The sequence below is a fragment of the Trichosurus vulpecula genome, chromosome 2 (genome assembly GCF_011100635.1).
Source record: "Trichosurus vulpecula isolate mTriVul1 chromosome 2, mTriVul1.pri, whole genome shotgun sequence".
NCBI lineage: Eukaryota > Metazoa > Chordata > Mammalia > Diprotodontia > Phalangeridae > Trichosurus > Trichosurus vulpecula.
In genome coordinates this window covers 259,216,291-259,239,080 of record NC_050574.1, presented here as the reverse complement: position 1 = coordinate 259,239,080, position 22,790 = coordinate 259,216,291, and the positions used below count along the sequence as shown (strand labels likewise).

Genomic DNA, 22,790 nt, shown 5'->3' with positions numbered 1-22,790 from the left:
CCCGCTCTAGCCTCGGGAACTCGGGCCTCAGTGTCTGGGCTCGACGTGGGGCGTTTCCCAGTGGAACTGAAGGCCTGGAACCCGGCGGCAGAAGGGAACCGGGAGGGACACCTGATGGCCTCGAGCCTCTTCTTCCCCATTTCCTCGCTTCCCTTTCAACCATCCCTTTTCCTTCCTCCATTTCCTCTTCCTCTTCCATCTTTACTCTCCCAGCTGCAGTGGCGAAGAACTCCCCCAATTCCCCCGCCCATCCCTCCTCCCCTCTTCTGGTGGGTGTCTTTAAAGAGAGGGAGGGGGCGGAACACACACACACACACACACACACACACCACACACACCACACACACACACACACACACACACACACACACACACTGCGCACACACACACACACACTGCGCATGCGTGCTGACGGCCGAACAGCCGCGGGGACAGGCTGGCTGGCCGACCGACAGACAGTCGGAGGTGGGGGGGGGGGCCGGGGAACAGGGGAGCTGCTTGGGCGCATGCGCAGACGCACTCCTCCTGCCTGGTCTCCTAGCAGAGAGTCAGTAGAGTGTCCGGGTCTCGGTCAATCAGTCAGTCAACCAGAGCTGGGGGCCCTTGCAATCTGTGCGAGATGGTCTCCTTGACCAAAGCCTGGACGGTGACGTTTTACGCGGTTTTGGCGCTGATGGTGGCCATCGGAATGTGGGATGTTTTCTTTGGGTACGAAGAGAACAGGTGTAGCATGAGCTATATGTTCGAGTATCCGGAATACCAGGTGAGTGTTGCCCCGCCCCCACCTCGGCCCCACCCCTCCCCCAACCCCATTTTCTCCCCTCACCCCAACATACCCCATCCCTCTCTCTGTGGCACCTCCTTTCACAGAGAGCCCATTCCTATTTAATGGGGATCATTGCTAGGTACTGGCCCCTGCTTCCCTCTCCTCCCCAATATTCTCCCTCTTCCTTGCCTCACGATAGTTTCCAGATCCCCAGCTCTGGATTCTTCTTTCTGGCATGGCCCTACCGACCCCCCACCCCCATTCCAACCTTACCCCAGTGTGTCCTGCCCCCCCAACAGGTGCCTGCCGATACCTCGCTATTCTAACTCGCCCTCCCCCAATATCACGGATGACAGCTTTCCCTTTTCTGTAACTGGGTATAAAATGCTGCATTGAAGGAGGGAGTGTGAGTATAGGTGATCTCAAGGCTGCCTGTTGAAGGCATTGTTTTCCTTTGTAGAAGCTGTGTTCTGTAGGATTTGATGCATGACTGAGGCGGGGGAGAGGGGGAATATGTTCGTCTTTTGAAGCTGTTTGCACAAATATATTTTATAAGCTATATATCTCTTTTCGTATTTGTGTGTGCTAGTACTTAACAATCCTGACCTGTTACCAGTTGCATGCACCACCTGTTCCACGGTGTGGTTATTTTTCTATTCAATTCAAACATTTATTGAGTGCCTACTATGAGCAGAACAGGTAGAACTACAGTGTAAAAAGGACCAGTTTTTTCCTTTAATGTGCTTACAACAAAGGCCTTGCCTTGCTTATATCGATTTAGCCACGCCCCCCTCCCCCTTTTAAGTATGTTCAACCTCGATTTTCTCACCAATATGGTGTACTAGAGCATCGGATTATTCTTCACGGTAAAATGGTTCAGTATCAAAATGATGGCACTGCCCTAGTTAATTTCCCTGTAATCTTTATCCAAAATATGTTTAGCTTTAATTATAATAATAATGTAGTGGAAAGAGCATTGGATTTGGAGTCAGAAAAACCTAGGTACCTTACTTAAATTTCCTATATTACCTTTGTGACCTTGGGTAAGTCAAAGTCAAAGGTTACTTTCTGTAGTTCCCTCAATTATGTAAAAAAAGTTGGATTAAATGATGAAGATCTTTTCTGGTGCTTACATTGTACAATAACTCCTGTAATAATTCCAAGAAAAACACCTCCATATGGCTTCTAAAACTGTATTTTGGTAAATCAGGGAGAAATGTAGTACCACATTTATTCAGTGAAATGTCATGGGAAAGTAGTATGTTTCTGCTATATGCTTTTCTACTGTTTACAGTTCTATACGCTATTCCATCTGAAGTGGTGATGTGTTTTTTAAGTACTAAATTTGTGGAAATTTACATATGGCTCTTTTTTTTTAATGTGCTTGCTAATCAGGGTTTTGAATTAGTGACTGGCAAAAGAAATGAAATGGAAACATTTGATGATAAATTTTGCTTGGCCTAAGAGGGCAAAGCAAGGAATAAAGAGTAGAATATGCAAAGAACAAATTTAGATCTGATAGCGAAGTGATGAAATACTGGCATTTTAAGATTGCTTTTATTTAAATGGTTCTGCTTTATTTTGTCTAACTCAAGGGTATTTAGATTTTTGTGTGTGTGATAGACTTCTTTGACAATCTGGTGGATTCTATGGACCCCTTTTCAAAATAATGTTTTAAAATGCATAAAGAAAATTAATTTTATTGAAATACAGTTATTAAATTTTTTTTAAAAAAACAAGTTTAAAGATTCCAGGTTAATAACCCTTGCTCTAACTGAATATTACTTCCTTTCTGTTTTGTATCATTTAATAATTAGTAAGATCTTATGGGCTAAAGTAGGTTACCTTAATTATCTGTGATATGAGTTTGGTTTAAATCATATTACTGTAGTGGTAATTTCCATTTACTTTTAGACTACAAATAATAAATAAAGGTATTTTAGTTGTAGTAATAGTAGCAAGAAATTGATCTTTCACAGAATCACAGAATTTTGGAATTGGAAGGGCCCTCAATGGCCATTTAGTTCAGCCTATCATTGGAAAAGAATCCTGTCCTATGATGTATCTGACATGTGGTTATTCAACCTTTACTTGCAGTCTCGGATTGCATTCTTCCCATTATTCCCTCTCTAATTCTTCATGCTAAATGTTATTTACTATATTAGCCATTAATTCTGTCAGCATTTATTAAAGGCCTACTATGTGTCAGGCATTGCTATATTTTATTTGCTTCAGTGTTCATTAGGGATACTTTTATCATAGAAAAAGATAGAAATGATATTTTTATTATTGTAACCAGTTTGTGTAGTATCAGAAATAATTGATAGAATTCAGTTGTGATTCCAGCTGGTCCTAGAAGTTTTTTTTTTCCTTTGTGAGTTCATTTATTACTCGTTCAATTTATTTTTCTAAATTGGTTCATTTACATCATCTGTTTCTTCACTTGTTAATTTGAGTATTTTACATTTTATAAGTATTTTTCAGTTTGGTTAGCATATAATTGGGCAAAAGAGTTTCTAATAATTTCATTTGTTTAATTTTAAGGGTTTTTTTTTCATTTCTGATACTATCAATTTGGTTTTTCTCTCTTTTTTAATCAAGTTAGTTTATTTCATCTATTTTGTTATTTTTAAAAACTAGTTCCTATTTCCGTTTATCAATTCAGTGGTCATTTTGCTTTCAGTTTTATTTAATTATGGATTTTTGATGTTTTGATCAAGTTGTTTTAATAATATGCATAATCATTGATTTGTTATTTTTCTTGATGATGAAAGTATTTAGAGATATAAATTTTCACCTTATAATTGCTTTAGCTGCATCCCATAAGTTTTGGTATATTGTCTCATTATTGCCATTGCCTTTGATGAAAATTTCTTTTGTTTCTATAATTTAATCTTTGATCCAGCAATTGTTTAGAATGACTTTAAATTCTTTCTTTAAGGGCCCTTTATTGAATAGAGTTATTATAATCAGTAAATAATGTATGTATGTATATATATACATTTTTTATATTTTTGATGAGGTTTTTTATGCCAGTCAGTTTTTGTAAAGGTGTGATATGCAGCTTAGAAATATATAAATTCCTTTCTATTTCCATTCAGTCTGCTTCAAGATTCTATGATCTCTAAGTTTTCTGAAATTCCATTCAGGTCTTTAATTTCTCATTTATCCCTTGGTTAAATTTCTCTATATCTGAAAGGGATATATTACAGTCCCCCACTATTATAGATTTACTATCTACAGGGTGTTCCTAAAGTCTGGACACATAGGCAAAAATGCATATTTTCAAGAATTGAAATGAAGGAAATTTTCCACAACATTTTATTTAATTGGAATATTAACAAATAACGTCTTCAATTCATTTGTGATGCAAAGGTTAATGCACTTTGCAAGATTCTCGTGAACTCGATGCAATAACTCCACATTGCTGTCAATTGCCTATGTGTCCAAACTTTAGGAACACCTTGTATTTCTCCCCAATTCAGTTAACTTTTCCTTTTAGTATATAGCTGCTATGTTATCAAGTACATGTATATTAAGTATTAATATCGATTCCTTATCTATTGTGCCCTTCAGCATTCTATAATTTCCTTGCCTCTTATTATCCCATCTCTATTTACTGTAATTTTATCTAAAATCATTATTGCTACACTTGCTTTTTTGAGTCCAGCTGAAGTATGATATATTTTGCTACTGCCCTTCATTTGAACACTATGTGAGTTTTTGTATTTCAAATCTGTTTCTTGTAAACAACATATCGTCAGATTCAGCTTTCTAATCCCTGCTGCCACTATTCTATTTTGTGGGTGAGTTCATACTATTTGCACTCACAGTTTTGTTTTCTAATTGTGTATTTCCCCTCTTCTGTCTTGCATTTTTTCTTCTCTTTACTTCTGCCTCCCTATTTACAAATAAGAAGGTGATAAAATGAGACAATTTGCCTGACACTTGTGATCTTCTAAATGAAAGGGCTTACTTCCTCTCTCTTATAACCCTTTTTTCTCTTCTTAACCTTCCCCTCATCTCAGATTTTTCACTTTCTCTTCCTTTTAATCTTCACATTCCTTTCTTTAATATTCGAGATTGTTTTGCTTATGACTGTTCCCTTCCCTTTTCTTCTCCCCCTCTTAATCTTCTCTCTTTTTCCTTTTTGATTTTAATATATTTCAATATCAAGATCATTATGTGGGTATGTATGCTTATAACTATCAATCTCCCTTTGTCTAATTCAATGAAAGTGAGATTTGTGGGATGCTCTTTCTCCCTTCTTCTTCCTTTATAACTATATACTCTTAATCTTATGCATCTCTTTTATGCAATAGTGATTTCCCTCCTCTTCTTGCTCCTTTCCTATCCATCATCAGCTCCTGGTCTCCTGTCCCTTCTATTTTTATCTTTTCCTGAGATCATTAAAAAAGAACAAAACTACTTATAGACCCTTTGTTATTTTTACCTTTCTTTTGATCTTTAAAAATACCAGGCTTATGAGAAAACATTTATCTCCTTGTTAACATGTAAACAGTTTATCCTCACATATTCCTGTTCAGTTATGTGGTTATATGTACTTTACTAGGTTCTCTTAGCACCTGAATTTCCATTTCAAAGTGCCTACCCACTTCTGGCCTTTTTATCAGGAATGCCTGGAAATCTGCTATACCATTAAAGGTCCCATTTCTACCCCCCTGTAAAATAGCAGTACCAGATAGGTTCCCCTTGACTATAAACATTTATTTCCTGAATTTTGTAATATCATATTACAAGCTGTCTTCTCTTTTAGGGTGGCAGCTGCTGAGTCTTGTATAATCCCCATTGGGGCTCCTTAGAATTTGAACTCCTCCTTTTTGGCCACTTGTAGTTTTTTTTCTTTGACCTGGAAGCTTTGGATTTTGGTTGTGAAACCTCTAGGAATTTTCATTTTGGGGGTTCTTTTTGAAGGTGGCCAGTGGATTGTTTCTATTTTCACTTTAACCTCTGGTTCGAATAGTTCTGGACAGTTTTCATTTTTAATTTCCTTAACTGTGGTATCTAAACCTTTTTTTCTGATTATAATTTTCAGACAGTTCAATTATTCTTCACTTCTCTCTTTGATATTTTTTCCCAAGTCACTTGTTTTTGATATTATTCCTAGAGTTTCTTCTGTTTTTTTTATTTTGTTTTGATATTATATTATTTAGTCATTGTTTTCTACCTGGTCTATTCTCCCTTTCAGAGCATTTAATTGTTGAGTGAGGTTTTTTACTCTTCTAAGATAGCCATTTTCTTTGCCAAGTAAATAATATTTATCTAAGCCCAAGAGCAATCATTATATATAATGAAAAAAAGAAGCTTTACCAGTAAGGTCAGGAGTAAACAAAGATGCTCATTATCACCATTGCTATTTAACATATTTCTAGAAATGTTATCTGTAGCAATAAGAAAAGAAAAAAAGTAAGGGAATAAGCATAAGAGAAGAGGAAAAAAAGTATTGATTTTTGCAGGTGATATGTTATACATAGAAAACCCTAGGGAGTCAACCAAAATTTAGTTAAAATAGTCAATATTTAAAGTGTAAAAAATAGTTAAAACTTTAGCAAAATTGTAGGTTATAATATAAATGCAAATAAATCATAACCATTCCTATCCCAATCGAGAAGACCCAGTAGGAAAAGCTAGAATGAGAAAATCTATTCAAAATATCAACAGAAGCAATAAAATATCAGGGAACATACCTGCCAAGATTCACTTAAGACTAACTATAACTAGGAATGTAACTATTTACCCTTTGCAGAAATAAAGAGACCCTAATAATTGGTGAAATATTAATTCCTCAGGGTTAGTCTAGCTAATATAAGTTTTGAAATACCAGTACTATGTAAATTCTCAAATCTACCTCTCCTGTCCTAATCTCTCTCCTGACCTACAATCTTACATCTCCCAATACTTTTCGGACATTTTGAATTGGATTTCCAGTAGACATCTAAAATTCAATATATCTAAAAGAGAACTTATTATCTTTCCCCCTAAACCTTAACCCCCTCCTATCATTCCCTCTTCCTGGAGAGGGCATTATTATGCTCTCAGTCTTTCAGACTTACAACCTAGGAATGGTCCTGGATTCCTCACTATCTTGCACTTTCTATGTCCAAGTTGTTGCCAAGATCTGTCAGTTTCACCTTTGCAACATCTCTTGAAATGTGCCCCTTTTTCTCCTCTGACACTGCCACGACTCTCTCTGCTATCAGTCATTATCTCCTGCCTGGATTATTGTAGTAACCTGCTAGAGGGTCTACTTGCCTCAAGTGCTCTGCACTTCAATCCATTCTTCATTCAGCTACTAACATGATTTTCCTAAAATGCAAATTTGATCATCTTACCCCCTCCCACTCACTAAACCCTAGTGGTTTCCTATTGCCTCCAGGATAACTATAAAACTATTTGTTTGGCGTTCTATGCCCTTCATAACTTAGCCCCCTCCTACCTTTCCAGTCTTATTATACTTTACTCCCCTTTATGTACTCTTGAATCAAGTGACACTGGCCTCCTTGCTGTTTTTGCAAATAAGACTCCATCTCTTGGCTCTCTCCATTCTCTCTGGCTGTTCCTCATGCCTGGAATGCTTTCCCTCCTATGCTCAGACTATTGGTTTCCCTGGTTTCCTTCAAGTCCCAACTAAAATTCTCCCTTATGCAGGAAGCTTTCCCTAACCCCTCTTAATTGCATTTCCTTCCCTCTGTTATTTATTTCCTACTTATCTTGTATATAGCTTGCTTTGTATATATTGCATGTTGTCTGTCCTCCATTAGACACTATCTTTTTGCCTCTTTGTGTCTCCAGCACTTAGCACAGTATCTGGCACAATAAAGATTTATTGGTTGATATAAAAGAATTTTCTTATTTGGCACTGTATTAGCTGATGTCCTAAAGGATATTTTAGATCTAGAAATATAGTAACAACATTCATATGGAGACAACTAGTATTTATTAAGTGCCTACTCTATGTCAGACTCTAAGCACTAGAGATACAAATAAAGTCAAACACCAGTTCCTGCTGTCAAGGAGCTCACAGTCTGATGAGGGTGATGACATGCAAAAAACTATGTACAAACGAGATATATACAGGATAAAAAGGAGATAATTACAGAGGCAAAATACTAGCATTAAGAAGGAACAGAAAAGATGTCTTGTAGGATTTGAACTCAGGTCTTCCTGAGTCCAGACCTAGCATTCTATCCACTGCTCCATGTAGCTGCCTATTTAAGATGAAAAAGAGGCACACATTTTTGCAATATGTAGCTATCCCTTCAGAGGTTTATTTTTTTAGTTCTTTTTTATATTTGATTGCTGTAGCAAGTAGTGAGGAGAGAGTAATTAAAATACTTGTCAATTGAAAAAATAAAAATAATGTATAAGCATCCCCCAAAAGACAATATAGGACAGAAATGATCACTGTCTATGAATCAGAGAATCTTTATTACATAGAGCTAAAAAATTGCATACCTGAGAGCTATGACCAAAAGAAAAAAAAGGAACCTGAATATCTTATTTCAAAAAATCATCAAAGATGACTCAGATTTCTTAGAACTACAGGACCAAGTGAAAATAGAAAGATTCCACCAATCACCTCCTAAAACAAACTCCAAAATGAAAACTCCTAGAAACATAGCCAATATCTAGAACTTTCAGATCAAAGGAAAAAAATACTACAAGCTGCCAGAAGGAACCAGTTTAAGTACTCAAGAAATAGAATTAGGATCATACAAGATTTAAAAGAAGAAGAGATCATGGGATATGATATTTCAAAGGCAAAGGATCTAGGTTTACAAGCAAGAATAGCTTACTCAGTAAAATTGAGTATAATAATAATTTAAGGAAGAAAATGGGCCTTCAATGAAAACAATTCTAGGCATTTCTTATGAAAGATTGAATTTCAGTAGAAACTTTTAAATACAAATGTAAGAGTAAAGAGAAACACAAAAAAGCAAATACAAGTGAGGAACTGGAATATACTTTATAAGGATGAAGTGTTTACATTCTAATGGTGAGTAGTTGGATTTTTCAAGCATCCTTGGAGAATCTGATGTCAATAGGTATCATACAGGGAGTCAAATAAGATAGAGGACCTAGGAGTGATTTTTGTTATTTTTTGATGTTGTTAAAAAGAAGAAAAGAAAAGGAGGCAGAAAAGAAACAACAGAGAATAAAATGGGAGGAATAGGAGAGTTTATTTCACATAATTGGGGGCACAGTAGAAATATATGCAAATGAGGAAGCGTTAAGGGGAGTAGGTGTCACTTGAACCTCACTTTGATCTGATGCACTATGAAGTGAATAGAACCAGGAGATAATTTATATTATAGCAACAGCATTGTAAACAGGAACCATTTTGAAAGACTTAAGATTGCTGATGAATGCAGTGATCAACCCTGATTCCAGAAGACTGATAATTTAGAATTTTGCCCATCTCTTAACAGGTGATGGACAAAATATGTAGAGTGAGACATACAGTTTTGGAAATGGACATTGTGGGATTGTAGAAATCATGAAGGGAAGTCTGTCAACTAGCATTTTGGGGGGGTTGCAATGCAAAAGGGGGTTAAGATTGAAAGCATGTATTTCAGAGAATATAGTGGAAGGGACAAGTAGATTTGGAGCGGGACATTTGAGTACAGGATTGAAGGGAATAGGAGTAAGGGAGCAAATAATGGGGGATGGAGAATAGGATTTGTACATTGGGACCTTGGTGTTCAGAATCTTTGGGAAATGGAGAATATAGGGGTAGGCAGATGATTATACTGTTCAAGGCTGTCTCATATGGTTTAATCTCATGACAGGTGGTTAAATGTTCCATGGGTCCCATGAGGCCCACAGGATCTTGCAGCAGGAAAGGGCAGGTTGAAGGCATGTCTTGAGGTTGTATGGACAGGAGGCAGGAGCTTGCAATTTGAGGTGGGTCTTGTCTGGGACCTGCCTCTTAAGCACTTGGAAAAAGCTCTGGAGTGAAGACAGAGGCCAAGGACTCTGATGTGGATACTTTACTGCAGCAGGGATTCCGTAGAATGCCCTAAGGCAAAGAGGCCAGAGGACAGTGAGTCATCTGCTTAAAGGTGATAGTTAAATCCTTCAAATTAGTGAAGTTAACAAGAAAAAGTGTAGAGGAACAAGTAAAGAGAGCCTAAGCCAGAACCTTGTGGAAATCTAGAATCTAGAATCAGGATAGAGTGATCATAGACACTTAGTCACCAAGGAGTCAGAAAAAGAGTGAGCAGACAGGTAAGAAAAAAATCTGGAGGGAGGAGTGTCATGAAAACCCAGAGAACAGAGAGTATCCAGAAAATGGTGCTTAACAGTGCATAAACAGCAGATAGATTGAGAAGAATGAGGACTGAGAAAAGTCCATCGGATTTGGCAATTAAGGGATCATTGGTAACCTTGGGTAGAGTAGTTACAGTTTAGTGATGAAGTAGAAAGCCAGTTTGCCAAGTGTTTAATGACAGGAAAGTAGAGGGAGCTTTTGGGGGTGGGGCAGGGGAAGGAGTTTGGCTGAGTATGGGAGGAAAGATATAGAAAAATAACTTGAAGGGAAGGTAGTATCTAGTGCAGGTTTTTTAAGGATTGAAGAGATTTGGGAATGTTTGAAGGAAGTGGGGAAGAAATTACTTGAATGGGAGAGGTGAGAGAGAGAGAGAATGATTGAGAATGCAGTTAGTTGGGAAAAGAGAGGAGGGGATGAGATCGAGTATACATATGGAGAAGTTGACCTTGACAAGAAGACCTACCTCTTTGTCAAGACTCTAGAGTGGGGAATAATATCAAGGGGTTTACAGATGAAAAGTAGGAGAATAGGAAGCTCATGTCAAATGGCTTCAACTTTATTTGTAAAATAGTAGGCAGTCTTTGGGGGGGGGGAGAGAGAGAGAGAGAGAGAGAGAGAGAGAGAGAGAGAGAGAGAGAGAGAGAGAGAGAGAGAGAGAGAGAGAAAGAGAAAGTAGTGAGGAAGGTTTGAAAAAAGAAAATTCGCTATAGCTTCTGTGGGAAATGAAATAGAGAATTGTTCAGGGAGGAATATAAAGACTGCCTTGCTGAAGTGAGGGCCAAATTGAACTTGGATACAATAAATTAACCCAGTCAATACAGTTCTGAGACTTCCTCTAGCTATGTTTAACAGCTCATGAATAGGAGCAGATGGAGGTATGAAAAAGAAGTTTAAGATTGAAAACAGGTTGGAATAACCCAGGGCTGAAGATTGGCAGTTTAAGGGAAGGGATAGTTGGTAAGAGATTCAAAAGCAGAGGGTAGTATAGAGTTGAGATGGCTATTAGGTTGAGACTGGAGAGGGAAGAAAGTGAAAGCTTGAGAAAGTACTGAGGGGTGAAGGGATTAAAGGTCTCCCTGAGATAGAAGAACAGGTTGAAGAGGGAGGGATCAATGGAGGCATGGGTTATGGTTAGATAGGAGAATGTCAGAGTTTCTAATTAGGGAAGCAGAACACTTGTGGATAAAGGCAAAATCTAGTAGGTGACTATCCCTATGTGTGGCAGAGGTAGAGTGTAGGAATGGATTTTGGGCTAAGGAATTGGGAAAATAGTAATTGAGAGATTATGTGGATATTAAAGCCCACTAATAAAAGGGCAAGTGTTGGGGAGGAGAGGAATATGGTGAGCCAGGTACTAGTTTCCTACTTGATATATCAGCAGTTAGGTGCAGGAGAGGTAGATCATTCAGATTTACTTGCCTTTATTAAAAGCTATATGTCAGTAGAGGAAGTTGAAAATATTTGCAAAAATGGAATTTGTTAACAAATTGTTTTTCTCTTGTCTATGCTATTTCTCTACTTCTACTTCTCTTGACTGGATTATTTAGTGTTGGCTGAATATTTATAGATATTTTAAGCCTATACAATTTTAAACTGTAACTGTTGTTTCCTTTAAATGTTCTTTCTCATTTATTTACAGACACTTAGTGTGTGCTGTATTGCAACCCAACAGACTTCTTTCTATTTTTTAGATTTGAACAATTCTGACTAAGCAAAAAGTTTGAGAAATATTGGTTTTGTTTTTAACAGTGGTATGGTGTTGCCCTTAGATGGGTTGACTTACATTATTATATTTGAAAATTTGGATCAAGTTCTTCTTTCTTAAGTGTGATGTTGCTTGAGGTTTAAAAGAATCAAATCCACTGGGGACCACACTTCAGTACTTTATGATTTCATGGGAATACTTTCTCTAGTGCTACAGATTACAACTTCTCCTGGGCTTTTCATCCCATGTGATTCTCCTTTATGTTCTCCTATAAATCATCCATAACAGATCCACCCAAATTTTTTAAAGTAGTTTTTTGTGCAGATATGTAGTTACAAAACTTATGCGTATAAAATGAACCTATACAGCTTTAAAACTATCTTATAAAAAATAACTTTTTACACAGCAAAATTTGTTATACATCTGGTATCAGAATACTAGGTTATATTCACTTTGACATTCTGGTGCTATCATTAGATTTGATTTGAGTTATTATCATCTTAGGAAGAATAAAAGTATCTTAACAATTCTTTGGATACCTATTAAATAGTAACACAATCTTGAAATAACTCAATTTTAAACATAATTAACAAAATGTAGGGAGTTTTCCCTTTTATTCTCAAAATTCTCTGTTTAAAAAAGAGTAATGATTAATAAAATCAGTGCCAATTCTGTTATGGGGTTGGTGAACAAGGTGAGCCGGATACAGTCTATACCAGTTAAAATTTTACATTTAAGAATATTGTTTCAATAGCGATTATATCTAATAACTGATACGAATTAGATAATTTGATGTTAGGAAATATATTCAGACAGTTTCTGTATTTTCTTCATTCTTGTTTCTTTAGTTAACTCCTATTTTGGTTTCAAGAGGACATTGCTAAAGTCAGGTGTACACCTCAGGCTAACAGTTATCACCTTTTATATATGTACACTTGGCATATTTGCCTCTTTGATAACTCTAATTTTAAATATGTAGAAGAGTATATGTAAGGTTACTGCTGACCCCAAGCCTCTTGGGTGTCCAAATGTTATTATCTTTCGATGTCTTGTGAAAACCAATACAACACTGGGGCTGTTCACGTATTATCCTTTTCTCTTGCCGTGTAATTGGCCTACCACTTTCTCCACTCATGCGTATCTTATACCCTTTCTTCCATGAAAGTCACTGTTGTTAGAATGAATGAATGAGTAAATGAGAAACATTTATTTTTATTAAGCATTTATTGTTTGTCAAAAGTGCTAAGGCATGAGGTTAAAATTCAAAAGTAAATTTGTCTCTGCCCTCATATAGTTTACTTTCTAATAAGGGAGACCGCATGCTTTTGGAGTAGTCTTTTGGACTGGGAAGTCACTGAGATGACATTGAGGGAGTTAATTTGATGTAGTGATGGCAGTAGGGATTTGATTACAATTTCCAGAGGAAGAGGTGGGGTGGGGGGTGGGGGGAAGAGGCAGGGGAAAGGGAGGAGGAGGCTAGAATGTTATGTGCAAAGCCAGCAAGAAGGCAGATGGCAAGAAGATGAGTGGGATAGAATTTGAAGCATGACTTGGACTGGCTAGATATATTGGGGCCATGGTAAACCAGCATTGTGGATGGCTCCTTGAGGACAAGGATTTTCATTTTTGTCTGTATGTTTGCAGGACCTACAATGATATCTTGATATGACAGATTAACAAATGTTTTATTGAACTGAATTAGCAATATGGTGAAGATAAGCTATTTGGGGGTGGTAGATAGTCTCATTTGAGATAAGCAGTGGACTTGTGATTTCATGGGCATAGGGAACTGCTTGATGAGGAGACTATCCACCAGTGCAGCTTGGAATCTTTGCCACTTAATTGTTTAGGGCATTGAAGTTAAGTGACTGCTTAGAGTCACACAGCCAGTTTATGTAAGAAGTGGGACTTGAACACAGCTCTTCACCGTCACAGCATGCTGCCTTTATGTTGTTTGAACCATGCTAGAATAATAGACTATATGTGCTATGTTTGAACTTTTTCTGTTTGAAATAATAACCAAGTGAAAATAGAGCTAGGTAAACTGCTCAGAAGCTTAATGATTGCTAAGTTTACATGTATGTATGTGTATATATCTAATGTTTTTATGTATCTGTCTGTCTATCCATCTATCTATTTATCTACTTGGCCTTTAAAGTCAGAAACAAATCTAATCTCTTGGCTCATCTGTGTAAAAAATGTAGGATTTTCTCACAAAGTACGGCTACAGGGTTAAAATGTATTTGCTAAGTCCATTGTAGGATAAAGTATATGAAGCAGAGAGGTCATAAATCTGCATTATTAAAAATAACTAGTTTTAATTTGAATTAGGTAGCAGATGCAACATATGGATGAGCATTTGGGGATATGAATTATACTTCAGAAAGGGAAGAAAAGATTAGTGATGCATTTTTTGCTGATTTTGTTAATATATTTAATTTACCCTACTTGATTCTGTTAGTGCTTTGCTGTGGTAGTTAATGTATTTTCTAAGTATTCAATGACCTGAATTCTTTAGAAAAGTTAAAGATATGTGGTTAATTATGTTTCTTTCCACAGAAAATCAACCTTCCACACAAACTGACTAGACAGTATCCAGCTTATGAGTTGTATTTGTATGGAGAAGGGAGCTATGCCCAAGAAAACAAAAATCTCTTGTTGTCAGGGATTCCAGTTCTTTTTCTTCCTGGTAATGCTGGAAGTTATAAACAAGGTAAGACTGCTTTAAGTGAATTTTGAAAAATATTATATTAAAGAATCTTTTTATCCCTACAATGTGGTTAGTACTATGTTAGCATATATATATAGCATCCCACCTTCAAAGAATTTAGAATCTAGTTGAGATAGTGTTTACTTTAAAAGTAGGTAATAGGACTAAACAATGTAATTATGGGATAAAATATGTAGTACATAGACATTAATTTCTATGGGAGGTGAAAAAGGGCAAAGATTATTGTGGGCTAGAGTTTTCAGGAAATGCTTCATTTAGCACAATAGGACACAGAATGGGAAGGATTTGGATAGGTAGTGAGGAGTAGGATGAGCATTGCAGGTGAAGCAGCTGCATGTTTCCAGACCTGTTACCTGAACAGAGAGCCATCCAAAAGCGGAGTGGGCTTCTTCTTGGAGTAGAGGCTTCTCCTTCAATGGAAGTCTTGAACTAAAGGCTGAGTGACCACTTAACATGAATGTTATACAGGGGATTCTTATTTAAGTGCAGGTTGGATTTGATAGACTCTGAGGTCCCTTCTGGCTGATTCTGAAAGGAAGGAATGGGCATATTGTTTTGGGAAGCATTAAAGAAGAAGAACTAACTAGAACTGAGGTTGGTGTTGATGGGGAGGTGAAGAAGATGATGATGGTGGTGGTGGTAATGGTGGTGATAACTAATATTTACATAGTACTTTAAAGTTTGCAAAGCACTTTATAAATATTATCTCCTTTGATCTTCACAGCAACCCTGTGATGTTGGATGGATAAAGTAAGGGGTTATAGAAGGGTTTGAATACCAGGATGGGGAGTGTGAACTTTATCTGAGGGATAATAAGAAGATGCTATAGGTTCCTTAGGGAGATTAATTTTGTGTTGGAGGCTGTGGTTAAAGCCTCTTGAGCTTGGGTAGAACATTCCAGAACTAATATTCCACTGTGAGAGACCAGGAGAATCCAGGGACATCTCTGTATTACTGTGTGACATTGGACTACTCCATTGGGCACTTTGGGGGTGATGAATTTATATATCACTTAATTACTTTCTATGACACCATACGGCTTTTGGAGTGATCAATTCATTTTTCCCCCTCAATTCTAAACTGGGAGTAACTTTTCTGAATAGAACGATGATGCCGCTGGATTGAAGGCATTCCATTGTTGGTTGTTGCTTGCTACCATTATGAAATATGCTCTTTATGTTCAGGACCTGGTGGGCAAGTCGTTATTTGAAAAAAAGACTTTGCATTGTAGTAATATTTATCTAAATTATTTTGGACTTCCTTAAAATAATTTCCCTCCTTTTCCATTCCAGTGCGTTCTCTTGGCTCTATTGCACTTAGAAAAGCAGAAGACATTGACTTCAAATACCACTTTGATTTCTTTAGTATAAATTTCAACGAAGAGCTAGTGGCACTATATGGTGGAAGTCTTAAGAAGCAAACAAAATTTGTTCATGAATGCATTAAAATAATCCTTAAACTCTATGAGGTAAGATTGTTAGATAGCAAATCTTCATCTTCCTTTTTCTTTATAAAGCAGTAAATGTTAGTTAAGTAGTTTATGGGTTTTTTCACTTTGAGGTATCATTTATTTCAAAGTTAATAAATTCACAAAAGTTTAAAAAATTGTGTGTGTGCATGCATGTGTGCATTTGTGTGTATGTGTGTACTCAATTGTGGTTTCTGAAATTTAGAATTCACACTAAAATTTCTTGTGATAAACTTGAATATTTGTTGGTATGGGTATTTTGGAAATTAGCAGTTAACAGTTATTACTAAGACATGTAATTGCTAATAATTCATTATGTTTATGTAGTCCCTGGTAGTAATTTTCTTCACTTTAAAGATAAGCAAATTGGCCATTTACCTATGATCACATAGCAGATTGCTTATGCACCTGATAACAAAATTTAAGCTTCAGTTTACATGGTTTAGTACTAAAAGTGGCGTTTAGTAATAAATATTTGAGGCTCTAGTGAGTTACTAAAGAAACATACATAAGATACAGTCTTTGGTACATATAACTTAATATAGGAAACAACATAAATAGTGTACCTGTATAATGATTGATTTTTCATGCATATGAAAATTATTTTAATTACTTTATAGTATTCACACTATGTACACATACTAACCAGAGAATAAGACAGTATCTAATGATTTTGTAGTATAGATAGAAGGTTAAATTAGAGAAGGAGATTTTAGGTGGCTAGAGCCAGTAGTGAGGACCACAGTATTGGGATATTAGATGAGTTTTGAATGTACAGGATTTGGATAGATATAGTGAGAACAATATGGGGGACTGGGGAAACAGAATGAATGAATGAATAAGTGATAGATCTTTTAGTAATGATAGTAGTAGAGGAAATAACAGACCTGCATTGGTAGAGGAAGTTTCCTCACTTTTCTGTACCAGTGATATTACAGGTCTAGTCCCTATCCCCTTTAAACTGATGCTTTCAAAATATTTATACTTTTTTATTTTTCACAGGGTCAAGATTTTGCACCAAAAAGTGTTGCAATTGTTGGTCATTCCATGGGTGGCCTTGTTGCAAGAGCATTGCTTACAATAAAGAATTTTAACCCAGAACTGGTAAATTTTCTAGTTACCCAAGCCACACCTCATACTGCACCTGTAATGTCATTAGATAGCTATCTCAATGGTAAGTGTTTGAATAAAAGTTCTGAACTTACAGATATAAGTTATTGATTGCTAATTTACTTAGATTATGTATCCAAAGAAATACCTGTGGCACATATTATGGACCAGAACATACAGAACAATCTTTTGTTTGCTATTTCAGCAATATGAGTACAGAATGAGTATGTCTCAAAGTTGTTAATTGTTAAATAGACAAAAGTGATTTGTACTAAGATTTGAATTGTGATATGTAAGTCAGAAGGTAGAAATATAGAAAATATTCTGCATACTGTATTCTGAGGAATTTTGGAACCAAATGTACCTTAGAATAAACTTGAGCTTTTTAATGAAGCAGATCTTATTTTTGGAATATGAGAGTGTTAAAAAACAAACAAAATCCAGCTCTTCCTATCCCAGTCTTATGCTAATTAGAGTCAGGGGTGCTTTGCAGAGGATTAGATGTGTGAATGCAAGTTTGTTTTGAAAATGAAAATTTATTTCCCTCACTCCATAAACACAGCACAAGATTTCTTTCCTACCTGTGTTGTATGAACTCTTCAAGATCAGGGGCTATCTCAGGTTTTCTATTTAAATCTCTACCAGTTGGCATATAGAGTAAGTGAACTATTATGTGTGTGTGTGTGTGTGTGTGTGTGTGTGTGTGTGTGTGTGTGTGTGTATCACATGATAAAAACTCAGAAATGACCATACATTAATTTTTATTTTTTGCCTTTCTAGCCATTATTATACTCTCAGGTTGTACAAATGGAATAAATTGTTGAACAGAATTCTTTGAGAGTCTGAAACAATGTAGCAATCATAATATCGCTAAAGTGGCTGTTAGAATTTATTGCCAAAAAGCAAATCTGACCCAGCAGTCCTCAGGATGAATTTTGCCTTATCTTTTTTCCTTACCTGCACTTATCCTATATCAGCTTTTTAGTAAGGAAATGTTTTTGTTGTATTGTTGCTGCACAGCTTTTAATGGTTTTAATGGTAAATCATCAGTCAGGTTAGAGATAATTTAAGGCTGAGCTATCAATCTGTAGCATATTCCTAGGACTAGGACTCTGTGACACTTTTCGAATGGTAGTATTTAAAAGCCTTGGTGTTAAGACTTACCATACTATGGAATCTTAAAGCCTGCATAGACGGAGGGACACTTACATAGGTTCTGGAAGTCATATGGTTTTTTTGGGGAGGCAGGTTCTAGTCTTGATTTTGGAGCATTTAAGGCCTAAGGTTCCCTGATAAAGTATATTTTTCATTGATTAACAGTCATCCAGATGAGATGCATAGACCATTATCTATAATTTTGCTTCTGTGAATCTGGAGGTTCCAGAGGGGATTAAATTCGTAGGTATTATTTTTTTTTCCTTTTTTTTTTTTTGACTAGCCTAACTACTGGCCTAACTACTGACTGTTGGCAAAGTGGAAATAGATGACAATGTTTTTATTAGGTTTCTGTTCATTTTTAAGGCAAGACAATGGTGATTGTACATTGTTGAATACTAATCCATTTTAATTTTCAGTTTAATCACAAGCATTACAGAAATGTTATTGTTATATAACATATTTAAGTCACTACCTTATTAATTTTTTTCTTTCAGATTTTTACAACACAGTTAACAACTACTGGCTTCTGAATGCTGAGGACATAAAGTTAACTACCCTCTCCATAGCTGGAGGGTTCCGAGATTATCAAGTTCGATCAGGACTTAGTTTCCTAACAAAACTAAGTCCTCAGACCAAGGCTTTATCTGTTGTGGTAATCAGTTTTGTTGATTTGGGGTTTTTTTCTTTGGGGTATACTCATTTTCTTCTTGATGGCAGATAGGGGGAAGTAATATGTAATCAATCAACAAGTAATTATTAAGCTTTAATATGTTATCATCACTGGGAATATAAATAAAAAGAATAAAACCATCTTCCTCTCAAGGAGCTTACCTTCTAATCAGCAACAATTATGTATGTAGGTATATACTGAATAAATCTAAAAAGAATGAATACATGTAGGGATAAGGAAGGATAAGGCACTAGCAATTGGGGGGATTAGGAAAGGCTTTATTTAGAAGAGTGTTGCTTAAGATGCTTCTTGAAGGAAGAGAGAGATTCCAAGAGTGGAGGGAAAGCAATCAGGAATGTGAATGGAATTCACTTTATTCATGGGGATAACTAGAGCAGGGGCATCAGTCCATTAATAAACATTTTTTATTAGTTATTTTATTTTTAGTTTTCAATGTTTACTTCCGTAAGTTTTAATATTTCTCCCTCTCCCTCCTCCCTCTCTCTCCAAGACAGCCTGCAATTTGATATAGGCTCTTCATATACATTTCTATTAAACATATTTTCACATTAGTCATGTTGTACAGAAGAAATTTAACGAATGGGAGAAACCATGAGAAAGAAAAAAACAAATCAAAAAAGAAAATAGCCTGCTTTGCTCTGCATTCAGACTCTTTCTTTAGATGTTCTTTCTCTAGATGTGGATGGCATTTTCTATCATGAATCCTTTGGAATTGTTTTAGGTCCTTGCATTGCTGAGAGAATGGTTAGTCTATCAAAGCAGGTCATAGCACACTATGGCTGTTACTGTGTACAGTGTTCTCCTGGTTCTGCTTATTGCACTCAACATCAGTTCATATAAGTCTTTCCAGGTTTTTCTGAAGTCCATCTGTTCATCATTTCTTATAGCACAATAGTATTCTATTACATTCATATGCCACAATTTATTCAGCCATTCCCCAATTGCTGGGCATCCCCTCAAAAAGAGCTGCTATAAATATTTTTGTACATGTGGGTCTTTTTTCCATTTGTATGATCTCTTTGGGACACAGCCCTAGAAAGTGGTATTGCTGGGTCAAAGGGTATGCACATATTTGTAGCCCTTTGGGCATAGTTCCAAATTGCTCTCCAGAAGGGTTGGATCAGCTCACAACTCCACCAACAATGAATTAGTGTTCCAACTTTCCCACATCTTCTCCAGCATCTATCATTTTCCTGTTTTGTTGTGTTAGCCAATCTGACAGGTATGATGTGGTGCCTCAGAGTTGTTTTGATTTGCATCTCTCTAGTCAATAGTGATTTAGAGCATTTTTTTCATATGACTATAGGTTGCTTTAATGTCTTCCTTTGAAAACTGCCTGTTCATATCCTTTGACCATTTACCAATTGGGGAATGACTTGTATTTTTGTAAATTTGACTCAGTTCTCTATGTATTTTATAAATGAAGCCTTTATCAGAGACACCACTTGTAAAAATTCTTTCCCAATTTTCTGTTTCCCTCCTAATCTTGGTTGCATTGGCTTTGTTTGGCAAAAACTTTTCAATTTCATTTAGTCAAAATTATCCATTTGGCATTTCATAATGTTTTCTATCTTGTTTGGTTATAAATTCCTCCATTCTCTATAAATCTGATAAACTATTCCTTGCTCCCCTAATTTGTTTATAATATCAGCCTTTATATCTAAATCATGTACCCATTTGAACTTTATTTTGGTATACAGTGTGAGATATTGGCCTGTGCCCAGGTTCTACCACACTATTTTTCAATTTTTCCAGCAGTTTTTGTCAAATAGTGATTTCTTATCCCAGAAGCTGGGTTCTTTGGGTTTATCATTAATAAACATTTGTTAAATACCTTCTAAGCACTGGCATGAGAATGGGAGATAGAATACTTTGTGCGAAGAGCAGATAGAAGGCCACTTTGCCTGGATTGTAGCGTTTTGGAGAATAATGTCCCTTGAAGCTGGATAATTAGGTTGAGGCTTTAAAAGCTAAACATAGAAATTTATATTTTTATCCTAGGGGCATTATGAGCTACTGGAGTTTATTAAGTAAGAGCATGAGATGGTCAAATCTATACTTAGGAAAAATCACTCTGGCAGCTATGTGGAGGACTGCAGTAGAGAGTAATTTGAGGCAGAGAGACCAATTATGAGACTGCTGAAATAATCTATGCAGAGGTGATGTTGGGAAATACCGTGTGATTCTCCCTATTGCTTAGACAGTAGCATTGAACATATTTATAGCATCTCTATTAGTGCTAAAGGCGATTTGAAAAATGTAACCAATAATTTAAAAAGGGCTGCTTCCTGTAATGGAAAAACTATTGGAAAATTTATGAACAAATATTTTATCTATTTGCAGAGGCATTATAATCATTTGTTATATTTAATAAGACCTACTTCTTTGATTATAATTGTCACAATAGGAAAATATTGACTTAGCTTTGTCTCTGCTATGAAATTCATTATGTATAAAAAATTTAACATACCAGTGAAAATTCATGGGTCAGTAATTCACAAGCAACCAGCCCTTAATGAAGTTATGCCAGTATTAATAGTAAATGATGAGTCTTGATAATAGGACTGTATTCAGGACCCTTATTAGTGAATTTAAAAATTATACTTCCTTGCTAGGTCATCAGATATTTGGTTTTTAGTAGGACAAATAGCTTGTCCTGATTGAGTTTAACATCACTTTCAGGTTAATGGAGCTCTTTGGTTATGACCATAACTCCATAATTCACTACATGGTGGTCTGAACACACTAAATATAACTAGTATAGATTGCTTGCAATGCCAGAATGTTGAACTTGATCATAGTTTGTTCAGTAAAACTGTAATAATTATAAAGATTAGCCTTCTCAGTCTCCTGGTTAGCCTTCATGGCCTCCTGTCCACTCAGATAGATCCTTTGTCTTCTGTTCATCATTGATAACTCTCTGGCTTCTCACATACTTAAGGACATATCCTTATTTGTATGTTTATTCCTTATATAGCTCCAAATTTAACTGGAGACAGATTTTTAAAATTTCTCATTGTGTACTCTCCAGACAGATACCTAGTCTCTTATCCACTTGGAGACTACTCTCTGGCCTCTCATTTTACCCCTTTATGAATCAGTCCTTCAGACCTATTCCATTTATGTTTGGCCAATTTACTTAGCTACCTGGTACCTTGACGAGTGAATGCACACTATATGAAGCAGAACTTTTGTTAATACAAATTATTTAATGACACCAAAAACTAATGCAGCAACATTGATAGGATGAAATGCAGAAAAATTGCATAGAGATTGTGATGGTGAATATGCACAGTGTATAAGTCTTGAGAAAGAAAGGATAGGAAAGTATTGTATTAATCATTGAATGAATGGAAAAATATTTATGAAGGGCTTACAATTCCTAACCTCAAGGAATTTATATTCTAATAGGCAGAGACAATCCACATAGGGCACTGGTGGGCAAGGAAGAATACTTTGGTTTTAAAAGTTACAGAGATGATGTGGAGCCATAGGAGAGTAGATTGACACACCCTTTTAGGAAGAGTGACAGAGTTGGTCTGATAATAATTCCAGACCTGGAAGAGGTGAGTTTAGGGCAGAATACTTTTGTTGCAGCATGTTACTGGTGATGAAGAGAAATCTAGGGAATGAAATGAAGCATGGCTAGATTCCAGGCCTAGATGTAGTGGACAAGTCTCAATCAGAGCAAGCATGGTTCCATGTCAGGAGTTCTGGTGATGAAAGGGCTAAATCCTCCAGGGCTTGGTTTTTGGTTCAAGTACATTGCAGCTGGCAAGGAGATGAAGGAATGTACATGAAAAATAGAGAAACAAAATGTGTAGTACCCAAGGAACAAGAACATTTTACCATCTATTGCTATCAGTCAC

General features: G+C 36.3%; 1 protein-coding gene across 1 annotated transcript in view; it reads left to right on the top strand.

The window, feature by feature from the left end:
• The first annotated feature begins 512 nt into the window (after nt 1–512).
• Nucleotides 513–22,790, top strand: part of PGAP1 (post-GPI attachment to proteins inositol deacylase 1) — a 91,555-nt gene continuing 69,277 nt past the window's right edge. The window contains exons 1-5 of the mRNA XM_036747142.1: nt 513–763; nt 14,323–14,476; nt 15,787–15,962; nt 16,965–17,136; nt 18,725–18,882. Coding sequence (XP_036603037.1) covers nt 620–763; nt 14,323–14,476; nt 15,787–15,962; nt 16,965–17,136; nt 18,725–18,882 — 804 coding nt within the window. The 5' untranslated portion in view covers nt 513–619. The remainder of the gene's footprint in view (nt 764–14,322; nt 14,477–15,786; nt 15,963–16,964; nt 17,137–18,724; nt 18,883–22,790) is intronic.